Genomic DNA, 16,925 nt, shown 5'->3' with positions numbered 1-16,925 from the left:
TTTCAGCAGGGAATACATTATTAGCTACAACGTGACATACAGATTTTCACGTTTATAAACAGCTCTGCTTATAAGAATCTAATTTCACTTGATTCTGAATGCCTTCAAAAATTACATCCACTACCCTGGCAAACTACACACTGTGAACTTACAGGTATGAACTTCATCACATCTCATTTTAGCAAATTACTGCAGATGATATTAGAGATCTAGGTATGGTTGCACCAGCCATCCATAAATTCTTGCTTAAACTGAAACATGGGGCGTATTTTTAATGCAAAAAGTAATTTTCAATTAAAAAATACTAATACACAACATCTGAGACACAACATTTGTTTATGACTTATGATTTTATTTGACATTTACAACATGGACTGATGCACAAAGAGGTGCGTTTGAGCTGTTTAGGATGGGTTTGTGTTGAAGAGCTGCTAACAAGAACATTTATTTACATAATGCTCTCTCTCTCTCTTAAGATATCATATATGAAGGATTGAAATCTCTGGAGTAAACAAAAGCTTATTGATTTAGTTCAGTCACACTGCCATTTTATTCCAACCGTTACTCCTGAGATAATCCCAAAAAAGGACTATGTTGACACAAATTATTCTTCTAGACACAAGTTAATCTTGACACATTAGTTTGTGGAAGGGCAGTTTAGGGTCTTCAATTTATCTAGACTTACATGTGTTTGGACTTTAGTGGGATGAAACTGAAGTACCTGAGGGACACCCATACTGACCATGGTTCCCTGAGAAGGGAACGAGGCACTGTGTCACCAAGATGATGCTTTGCGGATGCGCCACGCAGAGGCATTCCCAAAGCGTCACCTTGGCAACGCAGCGCGAGTTCCCTTCAAATGGAAACATGCAAACAGGAAAACCTCTGAATTTAGTCAGGGCTCAAACCTTCTTGATGTAAGGCAACAGTTCGACCCACTGAGCCACAATGCTGCTCAAATTTGTGAGGTGTCATCTATGTTTTCTCTCATGCTGTTTAGCAGAGGAAAGTCTTCATTTGCTTCAGGTCATTTCCAGAGATGAATGTTGTTTAGGCACTGTTCACACTGAAATGATCTCACTCCAGATAGAGAAGATGCTCTTTCAGAGACACACATTCAACTTTTCCACACAAATCACGTCTTTACGTTTTTAAGTCTCGTGTGAATTTTCATGTGTGCCTTAAGGGAGGAAATGATAGTGAAACCTTTTCCACAGTGATCACACGTAAAAGGTTTTTCTCCAGTGTGACGTCTCATGTGTAATTTAAGATAGTACTTCCTATCAAAGCTCTTTCCACACTCATCACATCTGTGAAGCTTTTCTCCAGTGTGAATTCTTATGTGCCTGTTAAGAGCATACTTACGAATGAAGCTCTTTCCACATTGGTCACAACTATAAGGTTTTTCTCCGGTGTGATGTCTCATGTGAAAATCAAGGTAGGCTTTACGGATGAAGCTCTTTCCACACTGATCACATCTGAACGGCTTTTCTCCAGTGTGATGTCTCATGTGCACGGTAAGGTCTTGCTTATGAATGTAGATCTTTCCACACTGAGCACACGTATGACGTTTTTCTCCATTGTGAATATTCATGTGCACATTCAAGTAAGACCTAATATTGAAACACTTTCCACACTGATCACATTTGTAAGGTTTATCTCCAGAGTGAATACTCATGTGGGCTTTAAGTTTATATTTATTGCTGAAAATCTTTCCACACTGAGGACACATGAAAGGATCCTCGGTTGTTGTTTTTAGCTTGATGCTATTTTTTGGTGACAAATTCTTTTCGGTCATGAAGCTGCTCATAGATTCTTCCTTGGGTATGAAATGTTGAGGTTTCTCCTCCATTATACTGAATGGTGAACTTTCCTCCTTCACTATCAGATCTAAAATGAGCAGAGAAAATCATTGTGACACAAGTTGACAGTAAAAATACACTGAGAACGTTTGAAACTATAACTTTGTTTGTGCCTTTATAATTAAACATTAAGGGAAGATACATACCTGAATAAATCAAACCACCTTCATCTATCTGTTCTTCTGTGACTTCTTGTTTCGCTTTCATCCCACAGTCCAGCAGATTCACTGATGTCTTCTGGTCTTCATCATTACAGACAGAAACCAGAAGCTCTGTAGATGTTTGATCAGTGAAGCCACAGAGACAGACACCAGATACATCCTGGAAATAAGCAGAGAATAAAACACACTATGAACATCTAAATCTGCATAATTTCACTTCAGTTCAAATAAAAAAGTCACGTTATTTTGCAATCCTGCATTATTTGTTATTTTATGGCAAAATAATAGCAAAGATTAAAATGTCTCATTTATGTCTCATTAATTTATTAAATATTTATGCGGCTGAAGTGGTTAATTATTTAATAACATTTTTCTTGTCCTTGTGACCCAATTTTTAAAACCACTGTCTCATGACACCTGTCTAGGTTAATCAAAAAACAAACAGTGTATTTGTATCTTGAAGTTGTATTTATTTGTCATATTTTTTCTGTTCTGATTATATCACTGACTGACCTAATTATTTAATTACTTGAGAACTTGTAATTTAATATTAGACAAGCATTGGTATCTAAATTAGAGAGAGAAAAAACAATTGCGCAAATTTCTGGAAATTAGTCCTACAGCCACAAATGTAGTCATTTTGATTGTAAAAAGAAAATCACAAAATGATCAAATCTTTGTTTAAGTTACTTTATTAACTTTGTTGGAATATTATTTTTTTCTTTAAAGCATAAAGGATGAAATGTGTGTTTAATAAACCTTTGTGTTGAGTTCATCTCTCTGTCTGAGCTTTGACTCCAGTAACGCCACCTCTTTCTTCAGCTGAGAGATTTCTGTCATCAAATCATCAATATCCAGCATGGACAGATCAGTTCCTACTGATTTACAGCACATCACATCCATCTGATCTCTCATGAAGAACATCTGAACACAAACACATCACCATTATAATATTCACACAAAACATCACTTCAATAGGATTATAAACTTCAGCAGCTTTGATATTAAATCAAGAAACAAAACCTTTATGACTACAGAAATAACTCGTCTGATTTTAAAACGTCTGTTAAAAACAGCAAGTTACAGTAAGCGAGAAAAAACTTCATTCACCAAAAAGAGAAAACATAAAGATTATTAACACAACTAACAAAATCATAAAGATTATAAACACAACACTTACTGCTGCTCGACTCGACAGTGAGCTTCTCTTTTCTTCATCTGTTGTTTTATTTGTCGCGCGGTGCGTTTGCGCCACCTGCTGTACTGGAGCGCGACGCAGCGGCTGCTTGACAACAGTCATTTACCATAGTTACGCACTCATCACTATGATTTACCACAGTTATCATATGAGAGCAACAGAGAGAAATATACAACACTGTATTTATTATTCACAGAGTTTGTGTGTTTTACACATCAGTTAAAAAACTCCACTCAGATAAATGAAATAAGATCACAGGATCCACACAATTTAAGGGGAATTCATGTGAAATCTGCACGCCCTACCGAAAAAATCCAGCTAAAACCAGCATAAGCTGATAAAACGGTTTTAGCTGGTCTCCCAGCTTGGTTTTAGCTGGTACTGCTGGTGTAGCAAGTTAGTCTAGCTCTGTTGGTAACTTTTTTCGGTTCTGGCTAGAGCGGATACAGCTATGGACAAATCTCGCGATATGTTGGGATTAGGACTCAACAGGCTTTTTTTAGAGCGGATACAGCTGAAAAACAGCGCTCACAAGGCGAGATTTCACGTGACTTAGCAGTAGCTGTATCCCTTCTAGCCACAAACCTTCATTCTTTTTCACAGCTCTCCTACCATTTTGCGCCCAATATTGCAAACAATCCAGTAGGTGGCAGCATTTCATCAATCAGGTTGATTTGACAGCAACCACCAAAAACACCAGAAGCAAAGCTGACAGTTTTGTGTTTGTTTGATCTCTGTTGTGAATGAAGTTTTTTCTCGCATACTGTAACCTGCTGTTTTTTACCAGAAATTTTAATATCTTGATGTGAGTTATTTCTGTAGTCATGAAGGTTTGTTTCTTGATTTAATAACAAAACTGCTGTCGATTATAATCCTTTTGATGGATGTTTTTGTGTGAATTATATTATAATGGTGATGTGTTTGTGTTCAGATGTTCTTCATGAGGTATCAGATGGATGTGATGTGCTTCACTGATCAAACATCTACAGAGCTTCAGACGAAAGTGAATCTGACTGCTGGACTGTGGGATGGATGTGAAACAAGAAATTAAGATGCAGATAAACAGAGAAATGAATGTGATTTGATTTATTCAGGTATGTATCTTTCCCTAATGTTTAACTAGAAATGACATTTGATTGTATTTTATAGGAATTGTTATAGGACTCTTGATGAATTCTGCCAACAAACCGGTATTTCTGAATGACCTGAGGGATTCGACATATTTGATTATTATTCGTGCCGAGAGCAGGGATGACTATTTTTCAGTAATATTACAGTGGTGTGAAAAAGAAACAGGTGTCCAGTCATCTTTTCATGACCTTAAGCTGAAGCGAACTTGGGTCCTGCAGCAGTACAATGATCCAAAACACACCAGCAAGTCCACCTCTGAATGGCTGAAGAAAAACAAAATGAAGACTTTGGAGTGGCTTAGTCAAAGTCCTGACCTCTTCTGAGGTTTTATTATAAATGGCCAAACATTTACACACGTACAAGTACAATGATAAGACTCTTGAAATATGTTTTTCTCATTTTAGGCATGACTTTAAAAAGGCGGTTCATCCTCTAAACCCTTCAATGTGGCTGAATTACAACAATTCTGCAAAGATGAGTTGGCCAGAATTCCTCCACAGAGCTGTAAAAGACTCATTGCCAGTTATCACAAATGCTTGATTGTAGTTGTTGCTGCTGAGGGCGACCCAACCAGTTATTAGGTTTAGGGGTAAACAAAGTTCCACACGGGGCCATGTGGTTTAGATTTTGAAATAAAGCACATTTCATTCATCATATTATAAATACAGGCCTATAGTTTCTGCAAATATTTGTTTGTGTGAATTATGGCTAGTAAAAATATGTAATACAAAACGATTATGTGGTCACCAAGGTGAATTGGTTTAGTCTTAACTTCTGGTTGTGAGTGACAGTGATGGGGGATAGGAAATCTGTTGATTACCGAGTGCCAACTAAGCTCAGATGGGCAAGAGAATGTCAAAAACATCAGGTGCTTAATTTAGAAAGAAGAGGAGAAACAAGCAAAAGATTAAAGTATGCAACTATATTCTATCTGTATGATTAATACGGTATCAATGTCATGAATGAAGTGCTACTGTTAATTGAAGGTTAATTTATATCTCTAAGTTTGTTAGCCTTTTTGCTATAATGATGCTTGCTATGCTTATACAACAATAACTCAACAAACATGAGATCTGTTGAGGTTGGAGGTCAGGTTTTAGTTTGTGTTTTCTGTTCTTAGTGCAATAGTGTAAAAATTATATTTTCTTTAGTGTGTTTTCACATAAAGAGATTTTATAGAATATTTATCTATTTATTTGTAAATTATTATTAATATTTTATATTATTGTTGCTCTCTGGACTTGTAAAATTTTCTATGTATCTGATCTGAACTTATAATGTCATATTTTGTGCAGAATTATGTTCATTGTCTTTTGGCATTGTTGGATGTGGAGATTGAGCATCTTAAAGGGGACATATTATGAGATTTTTTTAAAGATGAAAACTAAGTCTAAAATAGGTCTGAGCAAAAGTGTGCCGTTTTGGGTGTGTCATTTAAAATGCAAATGAGCGGATGAAGTGCAACCACTGATCACAATGATGGTGGTTTGTTGCAATTGAAACTCAATTGTGCTGTGAAATATTTTATCTCTCTCTTTCTCTCCATACTAAATGGTTGTGCTGTGGTTGGATAGTGCAGATAAAGGGGGCGGTATTACCTTATTCTGACATCACAATAAGGGCCAAATTACAATGACCTATTTTTCACATGCTTGCAGAAAATGGTTTACCAAAACTAAGTTATTGGGTTGATCTTTTTAATATTTTCTAGGTTGATAGAAGCACTGGGGACACAATTATAGCACTTAAACATGGAAAAAGTCAGATTTTCATAATATGTCCCCTTTAAAAAGTGTGTTTCCTGTTGTAATTGCACTAATTAAATAACTTGTAGTAATGAAGGATACAATTCCATGTAGAACCACCACTGTGAACCTGGACCATAAAACCAGTCATATGGGACAATTTTTAAATGTTTACAGCCGCTGAAAATTAAGAGTATTTCAGTTTTGACTTATCATCATTTCTAGATGTTTCGTGACTTTTTCTGTCCATGTGTCTGTTGAATTTCAACAAACCTTGGTAGTCAAAAAGTCACCCAACAGCAAATGTAAAAGACTGACTGCATGAAAGATGTGACTAAAAATCAGGGTTGTTTCCAAAAAACGTTAGTATTTTGTTTTTGAGAAATACATTTGAACTTACTGAGTTTTCTCTGCAGTATTGAAGATCGGAAAACACTACATCATTTTTTGTTATTTTGACCACATTTCCCCATTTCAATTGTCAGTAAATAAATGCGAATATAATTTTTTTAATTAAGAATTTGGCAAAAATGTTGTCCGTAGTTGACAGAATGAAACAAAAATTATCGTTTTAGTTAAAGGGACACTGCACTTTTTTGAAAATATGCTCATTTTCCAGCTCCCCTAGAGTTAAACATTTAATTTTTACCGTTTTGGAATCCATTCAGCTGATCTCCGGGTCTGGCGCTAGAACTTTTAGCATAGCTTAGCACAGGGGTTCCCAAACTTTTTTCCTGCGCACCCCCGATCTATGTCCCAACCGGGTTGGCGCACCCCCAATCCCCATTTAAAAAAAAATCCAAAAAAGCTTTGTTTTCTCACCATAAATACTCATGTTTAATCATGCGCAAATACCCAAGGGCCGGTTGCACTAGCCGGACGTTAAGAAGTTGGGTGTAGTTGGGCTTAGCTACGTCCAACATTGTGAAAAATATTTACGCCTATTGCACCATCTGAAACTACGCTCAGCGTAGATGATGCGCGCCCCCGTGTATGCGTTTAACCACTGTGATATTTAGACGCCATTCGAGTTTACTATGGTAAAAACGTACACTTACTGCCGTCAGCTAATAGATGACATATGAGAGGTTTCCTCATGTTTACCAGTGCGTCACGTGCAGACCCATCAAACACATTAACGAAAGCCTTTACTGTTCGCACAAAAGGTGTATAGTTTGCAGATTCATTATAACAGCTCAAGTTTCAAACAAAATAAAATGAAAGCTTTTAATAAATTCTCTACAGTAAGTATTTATGTATTTTATTATATAATTCATTGGCGGTCTACCATGCATGAAAACACATTGCTCGCGTATCCTGTGCCCATGTCTCGTCACATTTCATTATTTCTATTTTTGCCATAAAAAAGTCTCTCTCTCTTGGTCCCTCTCCTCCTTCGTGACTAACAACTTTATCATAAGACGTCCCACATGACAGTTTCCCTGATTTCAGTCAGTTAAGCATATTTATAATATATATGGAATAAATGAAACGAGTTGGCACGCATATAGCGGCTGCAGTGCATAACAGAAGAGCAGTGCGTAGAATAAGACAGCAGCTGTCTTCTACGTTTCTATCAAAAACTAATTAATTATAGTTTTTTATTTAAAATAAAAGCGATTACAAAGGAAATGTTTACTGTTCATTTTTTTATTTATTTATTGTATGGAAAAATCTCACTTAAAAAAACAGACCGCCATTACATTTTTCCTCTCGCGCACCCCCTGGTGGCAGCTCGCGTACCCCTGGGGGTGCGCGTACCACACTTTGGGAATCCCTGGCTTAGCATAATTCATTGAATCAAGAGTTTCAATATTTTTCCTATTTAATACTTGACTCTTCTGTAGTTACATCGTGTATAGACCCTTTTACTGTTTGTACACAATGATGACGTGGCAGCGTATGCGCGCGCATTTAGGCAACGGAAGTATCGTAAGAATCAAAAGTGAAGCAACACAAACAGTAAGTTATTTTAAAAAAGTTGACTTTATGAACATTTTCAACACAGCTACCAGATCCGTGTACTATAGGGGAGTGGATAGAAGACGTTAGCAGATGGCCAAAAATAAAGTTGCCAGATACATATATACGTATATTAGTATATTATATTTGTGCAACCAAACGCAACAACCAGACAATTTGATGCTGGGAAACCGTTTTAATAAACTTTCTGAGTTGCTACCACGTTAGAACCAATGGGGAATAACAACACTTCCGTTGCCCAAATGCGCGCGCAGGCTATTTGATCACGTGAGCTGTGAAAGGGTCTATTAAGACCGACCGAAAATTAAAAGTTCCAATTTAAAAAATTAATTAAAAGTTTCCAATTCCGATATGGCTAGGAACTATACTCTCATTATGATGTAATGATCAAGGACTTACCATGGGTGCAGGAGGTGCAATGATATGTCCCAAAAATAGTCCTCTTGGTAGCTTTCAATAGCTGGAGACTATTTTGGGGGACTGTGTAATATCATTGTGCAAAGTGTCCCTTTAAACAAATACCTATAAATAGTCATTCTGAAAAAAACTATAAGGTTCAATTGAAATTATTTCTTAATTTCCACAGCTGTATATCATCTGAAACCTGAATAAATCAGTTTACCATTGATGTATGGTTTGTCCGAGATACAACTATTTGAAAATCTGGAATCAGGGTGCAAAAAAATCAAAATATTGTGAAAATCACCTTTAAAGTTATCCAAATAAAGGCCTTAGCAACTGCATCCATTCACAAAAATAAAGTTTAATATATTTATGATATGAAATGTACAATATATATGTAACATGATCTTTCCTTAATATCCTGATTATTTTTGGCTTAAAAAGCATTAATTTTGACCCATGGCATTCAATGTATTTTTTTTTAGAAATTAACCCTTGTGGTCCAGGGTAACAAATGATCTATCAGAGTTTAAGTCTTGAAGTTATTAACAAATGTTTCATATTTAATCCCATCATCTTTCTGAATGAGAGTCACAGGTTATGCGTCAGTATGTACAGCTGTTTATTGGTGTTTTTTAAAACATCTCATTTACTACACAGAAAGCAGAAAATAAATGTGTAATGGACATTCAAGAAGAGAAGAGACATCAACACAAATGAAAAAAAGGACAAAACTGCAGGACCTCCTGCCCTGCGTGAACAACTGTACAGAGCAATGAAACTTTACATCAGCGCTTTGATTTTCATAGGTGAGGGCGTGAAATGGGTTCGTATCATGACATGTTTCTGGGGTTTCAAACTGAAATCCATCACTTGAGAGATCTGTTTGTTTAAACTCATATAAAGAGCCGAACGATAAGGATTTAATTTGAACACAAAACCTATACTACAAGTTCTGGTAAAGGTTTCAGATCTCCTGGTGTGGAGCGTCAAATGGTTCCTGAGTAACCTGAATGTGAGCAAACTTGCAAACCGTCTCAAACAGACGAGAACCATCAACGTCCCTAAAACGTCTTCACAGACTGAGTAACAAACATAATTCATTTTTGATAACTGAGGTCACCGTTTAACAAACTGCTCAATACTGCATTTCTTCAACACATTTAATGTCACCTCGGTAAAACAAAACTGCATATTTAGTTCATCAGGGCTGGTAAACAGAGAAATGAAGGCACCAGATTGAAAAACTTCCCATGATCTGTTTGAGACGAGTGCGTTTGGATCACGGAGAAACCGTTCAGAGCTCGTTCAGATCTTATCTTTGTTTGTTTGATCTTTTTCTCTGATCTAATCTGAACGAGCAATCTGAACGTCTTTATCCTTAATAATGCTGATCCCAAACTAAGGCTTTGGGGTGGAGGCACACGGAGGTCTGTTTCAATAGTTTAGCAGTTAACTAAACACAACAACTTCTATGCTGGGTAAGAGTAATGCTGTCTGTAAAGTAAATGCTGGTGCATGGTGAATCTTTATGTATGTGCGAGCAGTCAGCAGTCCAAAACAGGAGGTCAAGATGAGGGTTTCATGGATGAGATCATCATGCGTGTAGAATCTAGAGATTGAGGGACGTGTAAAGATCACAAACTGTTAAACTTTAATATTGGGACCCTATGATGATTAAAACCCCATTGCTTTAAAATAAAATAAAACATTTTGTGTGTCAATATCGCACACAGTGACTGACCGGAGAGCGGTGAGATCCTTTAATGCTGAAGGTTTGGGATGTTACAAATCAGCGAGTATCTTTACATAACACTGAGAAAGAGACAGAAAGATGCACAAACTAAAGACAAGAATCTGTAAGAATTATAGAAAGCAAACATCTGTAATGGTCTTTTTTTAATGTATTAAACATATGTACTCCATTAATAAATGACAGCATATATATATATGATAGTGATGTAAAACAGACAGTGCTTCTAAATGTACCTAACAATGCCAGCTTATAATTGTGTACATACTTTGGGATTAGCTAGCTTAGCTGTCAACGCTTTGACATTCTGCATACGAACGAATGACTAGCGGCCCAGATGGCACACCCAAGATCTCCATGCGTAGAGACATCGCTGCGGACGATATTCGACAGATTGTACAAAAACACAGCGCTCTTTAACATGCATCTCGGAGACGTGCGTGTACTACACTGGCCAACTCGCAAAAAGCATCAATATTGTTGGCATGAGAGCGATATATATTAGGATTTTGGCGACAAGCAGTACAGCACTGTTTTAACTGAAGGCTTATACGGGTCTGAGGTAAACAGTCCAGCATTTGAGTCGGCGAGGAATAAATAACCAAAGGATTTAGTGTTTCTTTACAAAAAATAGACAAACATGAAATGGAGTAATGATTACATGTGTGAACGAACGAGAGAGAGAGAAAGAGAGAGAGAGGTAGTTCATTTTGGTTAACAACGGCACCTGGTGGTTTGTGTTTTCCTTAAACAATCAACAGATGCGCTCTTAAAAATAAAGCTGTTTTTGTTGGCCAAAAAATTCCTATAGGACCTTTATTTTTAAGAGTGTACTCAACACTTCACCCACAACCCAGCTAGACTGAAGAAATACACCGGTGACTCAAAGACTTTTTCATGTTAGGTATTTTGTAATTTCCTGCAGTGTTCCCGTAGCTCAATTATTGTGTTAGCAGCGTAAAGGGAACACGCAACTGATAAAATTGTAAAGCTTGAATGCACTTTGTGTTTTCACACCCGAGCGTTTGTTTCAGAACGGGTTACGTTTTCTCATTTGGTTCAGTTTGTGGGTAATTCTCGCGAAATTAGACCTATGAGGTGTCATGAAACATTTTGATAAAAAAGTAAATGCTATCAAAATAAGAAGCATACAGTTACAAACATCTCTTCATGTACTATTGGATTTCAAATAACATCTTACAAACCAATTTTGTGTTTTTTTCCCACATTTAAGGGGAACATTGTCATTACCGCAACGTGTCCATGACTGGATTTGGGTTCTTTGACATGGAAATATTTATAATTTTGTTTGTCATCGTACCTAGACAACTTTTTAGTTCTCATTACCGAAACATGAGTTTGTAAATGCATATATTAATGTAATATCATGTTGCGGTAATGATAATTTTTGATAATGATAATCTTAAAAATTTTAATAATTCTATAGGAAATATTTTTAAATCCTCTAAAAATAATGGTTATAGGAAGTTCAGACCTTAATCTTATATGTGCAAAAAAAATTGGCTTCAAAGGCTTTTTAAAAATTCTGATGCTGGACATCTTCTAAATCTGGATTTCATGAGAATCACCCATATGTGAACACAGCAATCATGCGTGGGTCCACACCAAAAAAATTGACAAGACTGCATATAAACTGTAGCAGTTTGCTTTTGGTGAGAAAGCAACGGACCAATAAACCAGACTGCATCACAAATGTACACCTGTTAAATTATTATATCGCTATTAGTGCGCAGCATGCTGACTCTTATACCGACTCGTTTCTGAATAACTCGCTTGAGTTATTATTTGTTAGGGGCTTTATTAGCCATGAAGAGATCTGAAAGTTATTTGGTGACAAGTTCTTGTGAGCACTAAAATAGCAAAGCGCCTTTTTATATTAAAATGTCGACTAACTGCTCTTCTTCGCAATAGGCACAGTAAGGGGTGGGACACACCAAAGCTTTTTTACGCGGCTGAAACTGACTTGAGGACGCCAAATGCCAGCTGTTTTTCAGCTGAGCCCCAGCTTTCTTCAGCTGGCATTTTGGTAGCTGTGATACTTGAGCTGTGAGCCGGATGGTTGTTTTGATATTTGTCCCGCCCCTCCTCCACTGTGATTGGATGGCCCTGTGAAAACTGACATTAACGAGCGGAGCTTTTCACCCAAAGTTGAATCTCTTTCAACTTTCGATGCTCAGCGCTGAGTGCGGAAAAACCGCGAGCGCCGGCTTTCAGCACGGAAAAAAACGTTTGAAAAACGCAGCACTTCCATTGGAAACAATTGAAAACATGCGCTGGCCGTGGGCATAAAAGCTTTGGTGTGCACGCCCCCTAATAATTTTGTCCTGACAAAACTTTAAATCATGTGCAAAATAAACAGTGGATCTGAGCAATTAAAGACGAGTTTACCCGCACGTAACTAGTTTATATAAATGAAAATATTAGGCGTGTTTGACATCATGCAAGAACCCGCAGGCAGATGACATCAAATTACCACAAAAGACATTGGTCTTTGCAGCGCCGCATATAGTCGAAAACTTTGAACCAAGAAGAATTGCAACATTGTAACGATTTAACCCCCGAAATTGTAACTAAGCAAATCAATCTATGGGTGTAAAAACACACTAAGTCACTTTACATAAAAGTGTCTGCCAAATGCATTCATGTAAAGGTGAAATCTCAATGATATTTAATGATAATTCGTACGTATTTTACAAGATGGCTAAGTCGTACGACCACATTTTTATTATTATTTTATGTTATTTTAGGATAATTCTGTTTTTGTGTGATTCACTTTGTACGAATTCATACGAATTAGGCAACCCGATACGTACAAATTTTCGTGAGATCATGCTGGATCGTGCTCATCTTAAAATTTCCCAATGCAATTCTATTTATGGTGTATTGAGTCAGCGGGATTTCTTCAGTCTAGCCATGTAGTACCAGGACCAAACACTCAACACACCTCAATACACTACAGCTGAAGCTTTGGTCTGTTAACATCCAACACAGAAATGGCACAGAGGAGAAGAAACTCCATCATCTGAACGATTCACCTACGAAATCGACCAAAAACAGACCATCGGCTTTCACTGCGACTCAAATCAACCCATCCAAAGTGCATAGACAACCTGGAGAAGTCCTGTACGTTGAAAACGACTTTCCCCTTAAATAAAATACCAAAGAAGGACCGCCGGATTTCCAAACGTTTCCTTCGGATGCCTCAAAAAGCCAAGATAAGAAACGCTTGTGTATCTGTTGAACCCACAGTGAGGTGAATCCATCGTGCATCGTATTCCCTTGTTGATCGGTTGTGAGCGACTGAGCTCGTGTGTCCACTGTTTTACGCTGGCTACAGGGGCAGAGGTGGTCATCTGGGGGTGAAGGGGATTTTCATTTGACTTAAAATGACAGACATTGAGCGATATGAACCTGATTATCTTCTGACAGTAGGGCAATGTTCCTTAGCTTTAAAACTATTGTACACAAGCTTATCGTAACTGGTATATACATGATATTTGTGAACCAATCCATCGTGCATGAGACAGTCCAGTAGATTAACAATAAGTCCATTGTAAATATCCAACATCCAGACGTTCTCCAGACATTCAAAACATCCGATCGAGTCAACTTTCCTGAATGATCCTACGTTCACAAGCACAGCGGAGCGCCGTATCTGTTAGCAGCCCACATTCGGCTTCACCTGCAGTAATGTTAAAGCTTCGACGGGTCCTGTGTGCGGACCGTCACCTGAAACTGTACATGTGTGTGGTCGGCTGGTTTGAAGCAGCGTTTGAAAGCAGCGGTTAATTTTTTGTGTCCGTCTGAGGTTCGAGAAGATCGCAGAAAAAGCAGCTCAGCAGCAACCTGGTTGAGTTGAGATGTCTTTGCAGAAAAAACAACAACAAAAAAAGTCCAGTTTGATGTCTCGAAATCCGTACAAAACTAAAGCGACGAGAATCGTTAAAATAAATCCGCACCCAAAAGCGTTAAAGATAGATACAGTCGTAAAAGCTTATGAAAAGACACAAAAATTTGCATATATCTCCCAAGCTCGTTTGAAACTGATTAACTGACTTAGTGTTAGCCTATTCGGTTTATTAGACATATTTACAGAAATGATACGAGTGGTATTTACAGCTTATGACCACAAGAGAGCAGCGGTGATCCGGCTGGAATGAGTAGGTAACACAACGGTTACCAAAACCATTCGATCGATGACATTTACATCCAGATCATCTTTACGTACATTGTCTCATGAAATGTCGCATACATACGATGGAGTTTGTGCTGCTTGAGGCTCGATTCATGTGGCCGTCACAACAGACAAAACAAAAAAGTGTTTCAAATAGAGATCTACGGTATACTTTGAGGGGTTATTGACGATTTATAGGCGTTATTTGTATGCTAACAGCTCCACAAAGCACATTATAACATCACATAGTGGATTCATAAACACACGGAGATGTGAAATAAGATATTTAAAGAGATTATCTGGGACTGAAGCGGCCGTGTGGCTTTGTTATGAATATTAAATCTGAGGGTTTGTGTTTTGCTCTCTTGTGGTCATCTGGGATCTGATCTAGGCTATATAAAGATCACATCAATAGATCAGCCGGTCCTCTTCTCGTATAAATGTGTTTCTGTGTGTGTGTGTCTCTCAAATACAAGTTTACTTATGAAATACAAGCATGCATTCAAGTGATGGAGCAATAAATCTATTGACCAATAAACATTTGATGGATAAACTGTAGTGGTATTTTATCTGTTTAAATAATAATGATGATAATAATGCATATTTTAGATCAACATACACTACCAGCGAAAAGTTTGGACACAGTTATTTTGATTATTATCCCATTATAAAATCAAAGAAATAAAATCAAAGAAATATGAAGTGAAATGAAATAAAATATATTTTAGATAAATGTCTTTAGGTCATCTTATAAATCCATTAACTAGCGCAGCCCTTTAGGTGATGTACATCTTTAAAGTAATATAACTCTGGCATTTTTTTCATCTAGAAGCCTAATCTTGGTCTGTTTTAAAAAAGACACTTTAAAGTTATTGAAAATATTAAAATGTGAAAATATTAAATAAAAACTTTGTTATAGAAGTTTACATTTATTGTAATAAAAAAATGCAATAATGTAATATTTTATATATAAATTATCACAAAAAATAAGGTTTGTGTTACACTTTTAGTGGTTTTACCAACAACTGCCACTAGGTGTCAACGTTTGCTGCATACTCTTGTCACAAATTAATAAATGACTGTCATTGCATTATTATTACTGCTAAAAGGTTTTCAAATATAAAAAATACATTCTTAAGACATTTCCAATGGTATATAGTTTGTCGTGATAGATTAAAATTTATGCAAAATATTGAGGTAAACTCAGGTGGCCTGCTCACGCGACAGCGCCGAGCTTTAAAAATCTTGAGATGATTTTAAATAGTATTGAAGAAGATCTCAGGTGCTTTACTTCATTTAAACACCTTCTACTTTTCTAAATATATTTATAGATTTATTGGTAACAGTTTACAATAAGATTGCATTTGTTAACAATTAGTTAATGCATTAGTTAAAAAATAATTAGCATGTTAATTTCGGCATTTTCTAATGCATTTATAAAGTCAATGGTTGCAACTGTTAACATGAATAACTGCATTGACATTAACTAACATTAACAATAATTAATACATGCTGAAAAACTATACTGTTTATTGTTTGTTCATGTTAGCTAATGCATTTACAAATGTTAACTAATACAACCTTATTGTAAAGTGTTTAGCATTTTATTTGCTTACCAAACAATTTTTTAAGCATTTCAGAAGCTTTTAAAATAATTAATTTGTTGAAACAACGTCCAACATTTTTGACTGGTAGTGTAAGTGTTTCAAATGTTTTTAGTAAAAATAAGTACTCGGATCATTTGAGAATTTCTGTGCACATCCTGTATGCTAATAAATTGTTTAATGAATAAAATCATCATTTTATCAACCACTGGCTTTCCTGCTGATGTCATTATCATCATTGTCATAAAAAGCAGATATTGGTCGATCACTAATGCATGCATGCACACTCGCACACGCACACGCATACATACACTATCGCCTGCCTATTTAATACAAACTGACTCTCTTTTAAATATAAATATTAGTTTTTATATGTATTGTTATATTCATACATTATTAATACATTCCTTTCAAAATTCCCTTTAGCTTAGACAGGAATTCCAAAACAAATTCCAGAACTGTGCATCACCCTCACTGTACACACACACACACACACACACACACACACAACCTACAGCCCCCCGCAGCATGAATCACGACACTCCACTAAACTTCTCTATCGTGCCAAGCGTGTGCGCGGTCGTTTCCCGAGCTTTCCGGGGGGCTCCCGCATGCTAGGACACCTCGCTCCCGAACACCTCCAGCACCAGAGGTGTGAGCTGCATGCTGTGTTCAGGCTGAAAGGAGAGCGAGCGGTACTGCTTCGAGTGCTCCTCGTTCAGACTGCGCAGGTCCGCCAGTTTCTGGATCATCTTTGCGTACAGGAGACGGCCGCCGGAGTGATTGATCCGGATGTAAGCCTGCAGAACGTCGCACAGACGATCCTGCAGACTTTCAATGCGTGCGTGGTCCTGAACGCCCGGACGATCTACAGGACAAAGTCAAATATTC

At 37.0% G+C, this 16,925-nt stretch overlaps 2 protein-coding genes across 10 annotated transcripts in view; both read right to left on the bottom strand.

Moving 5' to 3' along the window:
- Window positions 1–348: 348 nt before the first annotated feature.
- On the bottom strand, window positions 349–3,323 carry LOC135750312 (uncharacterized). Its single transcript, XM_073813055.1, has 4 exons — window positions 3,204–3,323; window positions 2,783–2,947; window positions 2,009–2,183; window positions 349–1,890 (listed from the first exon to the last, which is right to left on the bottom strand). Exons 1-4 carry the CDS (start codon window positions 3,321–3,323, stop codon window positions 1,136–1,138), a joined length of 1,215 nt encoding a protein of 404 aa, XP_073669156.1. The 3' UTR covers window positions 349–1,135.
- Window positions 3,324–9,080: 5,757 nt separating this feature from the next.
- Window positions 9,081–16,925, bottom strand: part of vdra (vitamin D receptor a) — a 70,459-nt gene continuing 62,614 nt past the window's right edge. For 2 of the 9 annotated variants that reach the window (XM_065269026.1, XM_065269025.1), the window contains one exon: window positions 9,081–16,902. In XM_065269026.1, the coding sequence (XP_065125098.1) occupies window positions 16,649–16,902 (254 nt within the window). In that variant the 3' untranslated portion in view covers window positions 9,081–16,648. The remainder of the gene's footprint in view (window positions 16,903–16,925) is intronic. The other 7 variants (XR_010532642.1, XR_010532645.1, XR_010532644.1 and 4 more) reach the window with 7 other exon arrangements.

The sequence above is a fragment of the Paramisgurnus dabryanus genome, chromosome 21 (genome assembly GCF_030506205.2).
Source record: "Paramisgurnus dabryanus chromosome 21, PD_genome_1.1, whole genome shotgun sequence".
NCBI classification, from domain to species: domain Eukaryota; kingdom Metazoa; phylum Chordata; class Actinopteri; order Cypriniformes; family Cobitidae; genus Paramisgurnus; species Paramisgurnus dabryanus.
The sequence above is the reverse complement of the archived record's forward strand: the minus strand, read 5'-3'. Positions and strand labels throughout refer to the sequence as shown.

What these genes read in the sequence shown, in the direction of transcription:
- LOC135750312 (XM_073813055.1), bottom strand. Translation starts at nt 3,323, where the DNA reads ATGACTGTTGTCAAGCAGCCGCTGCGTCGCGCTCCAGTACAGCAGGTG. An exon ending in CACTGTCGAGTCGAGCAGCA is followed by an intron (nt 2,948 to 3,203) that starts GTAAGTGTTGTG and finishes GTTTGTGTTCAG; the next exon opens with ATGTTCTTCATGAGAGATCA. An exon ending in GAGATGAACTCAACACAAAG is followed by an intron (nt 2,184 to 2,782) that starts GTTTATTAAACA and finishes GCTTATTTCCAG; the next exon opens with GATGTATCTGGTGTCTGTCT.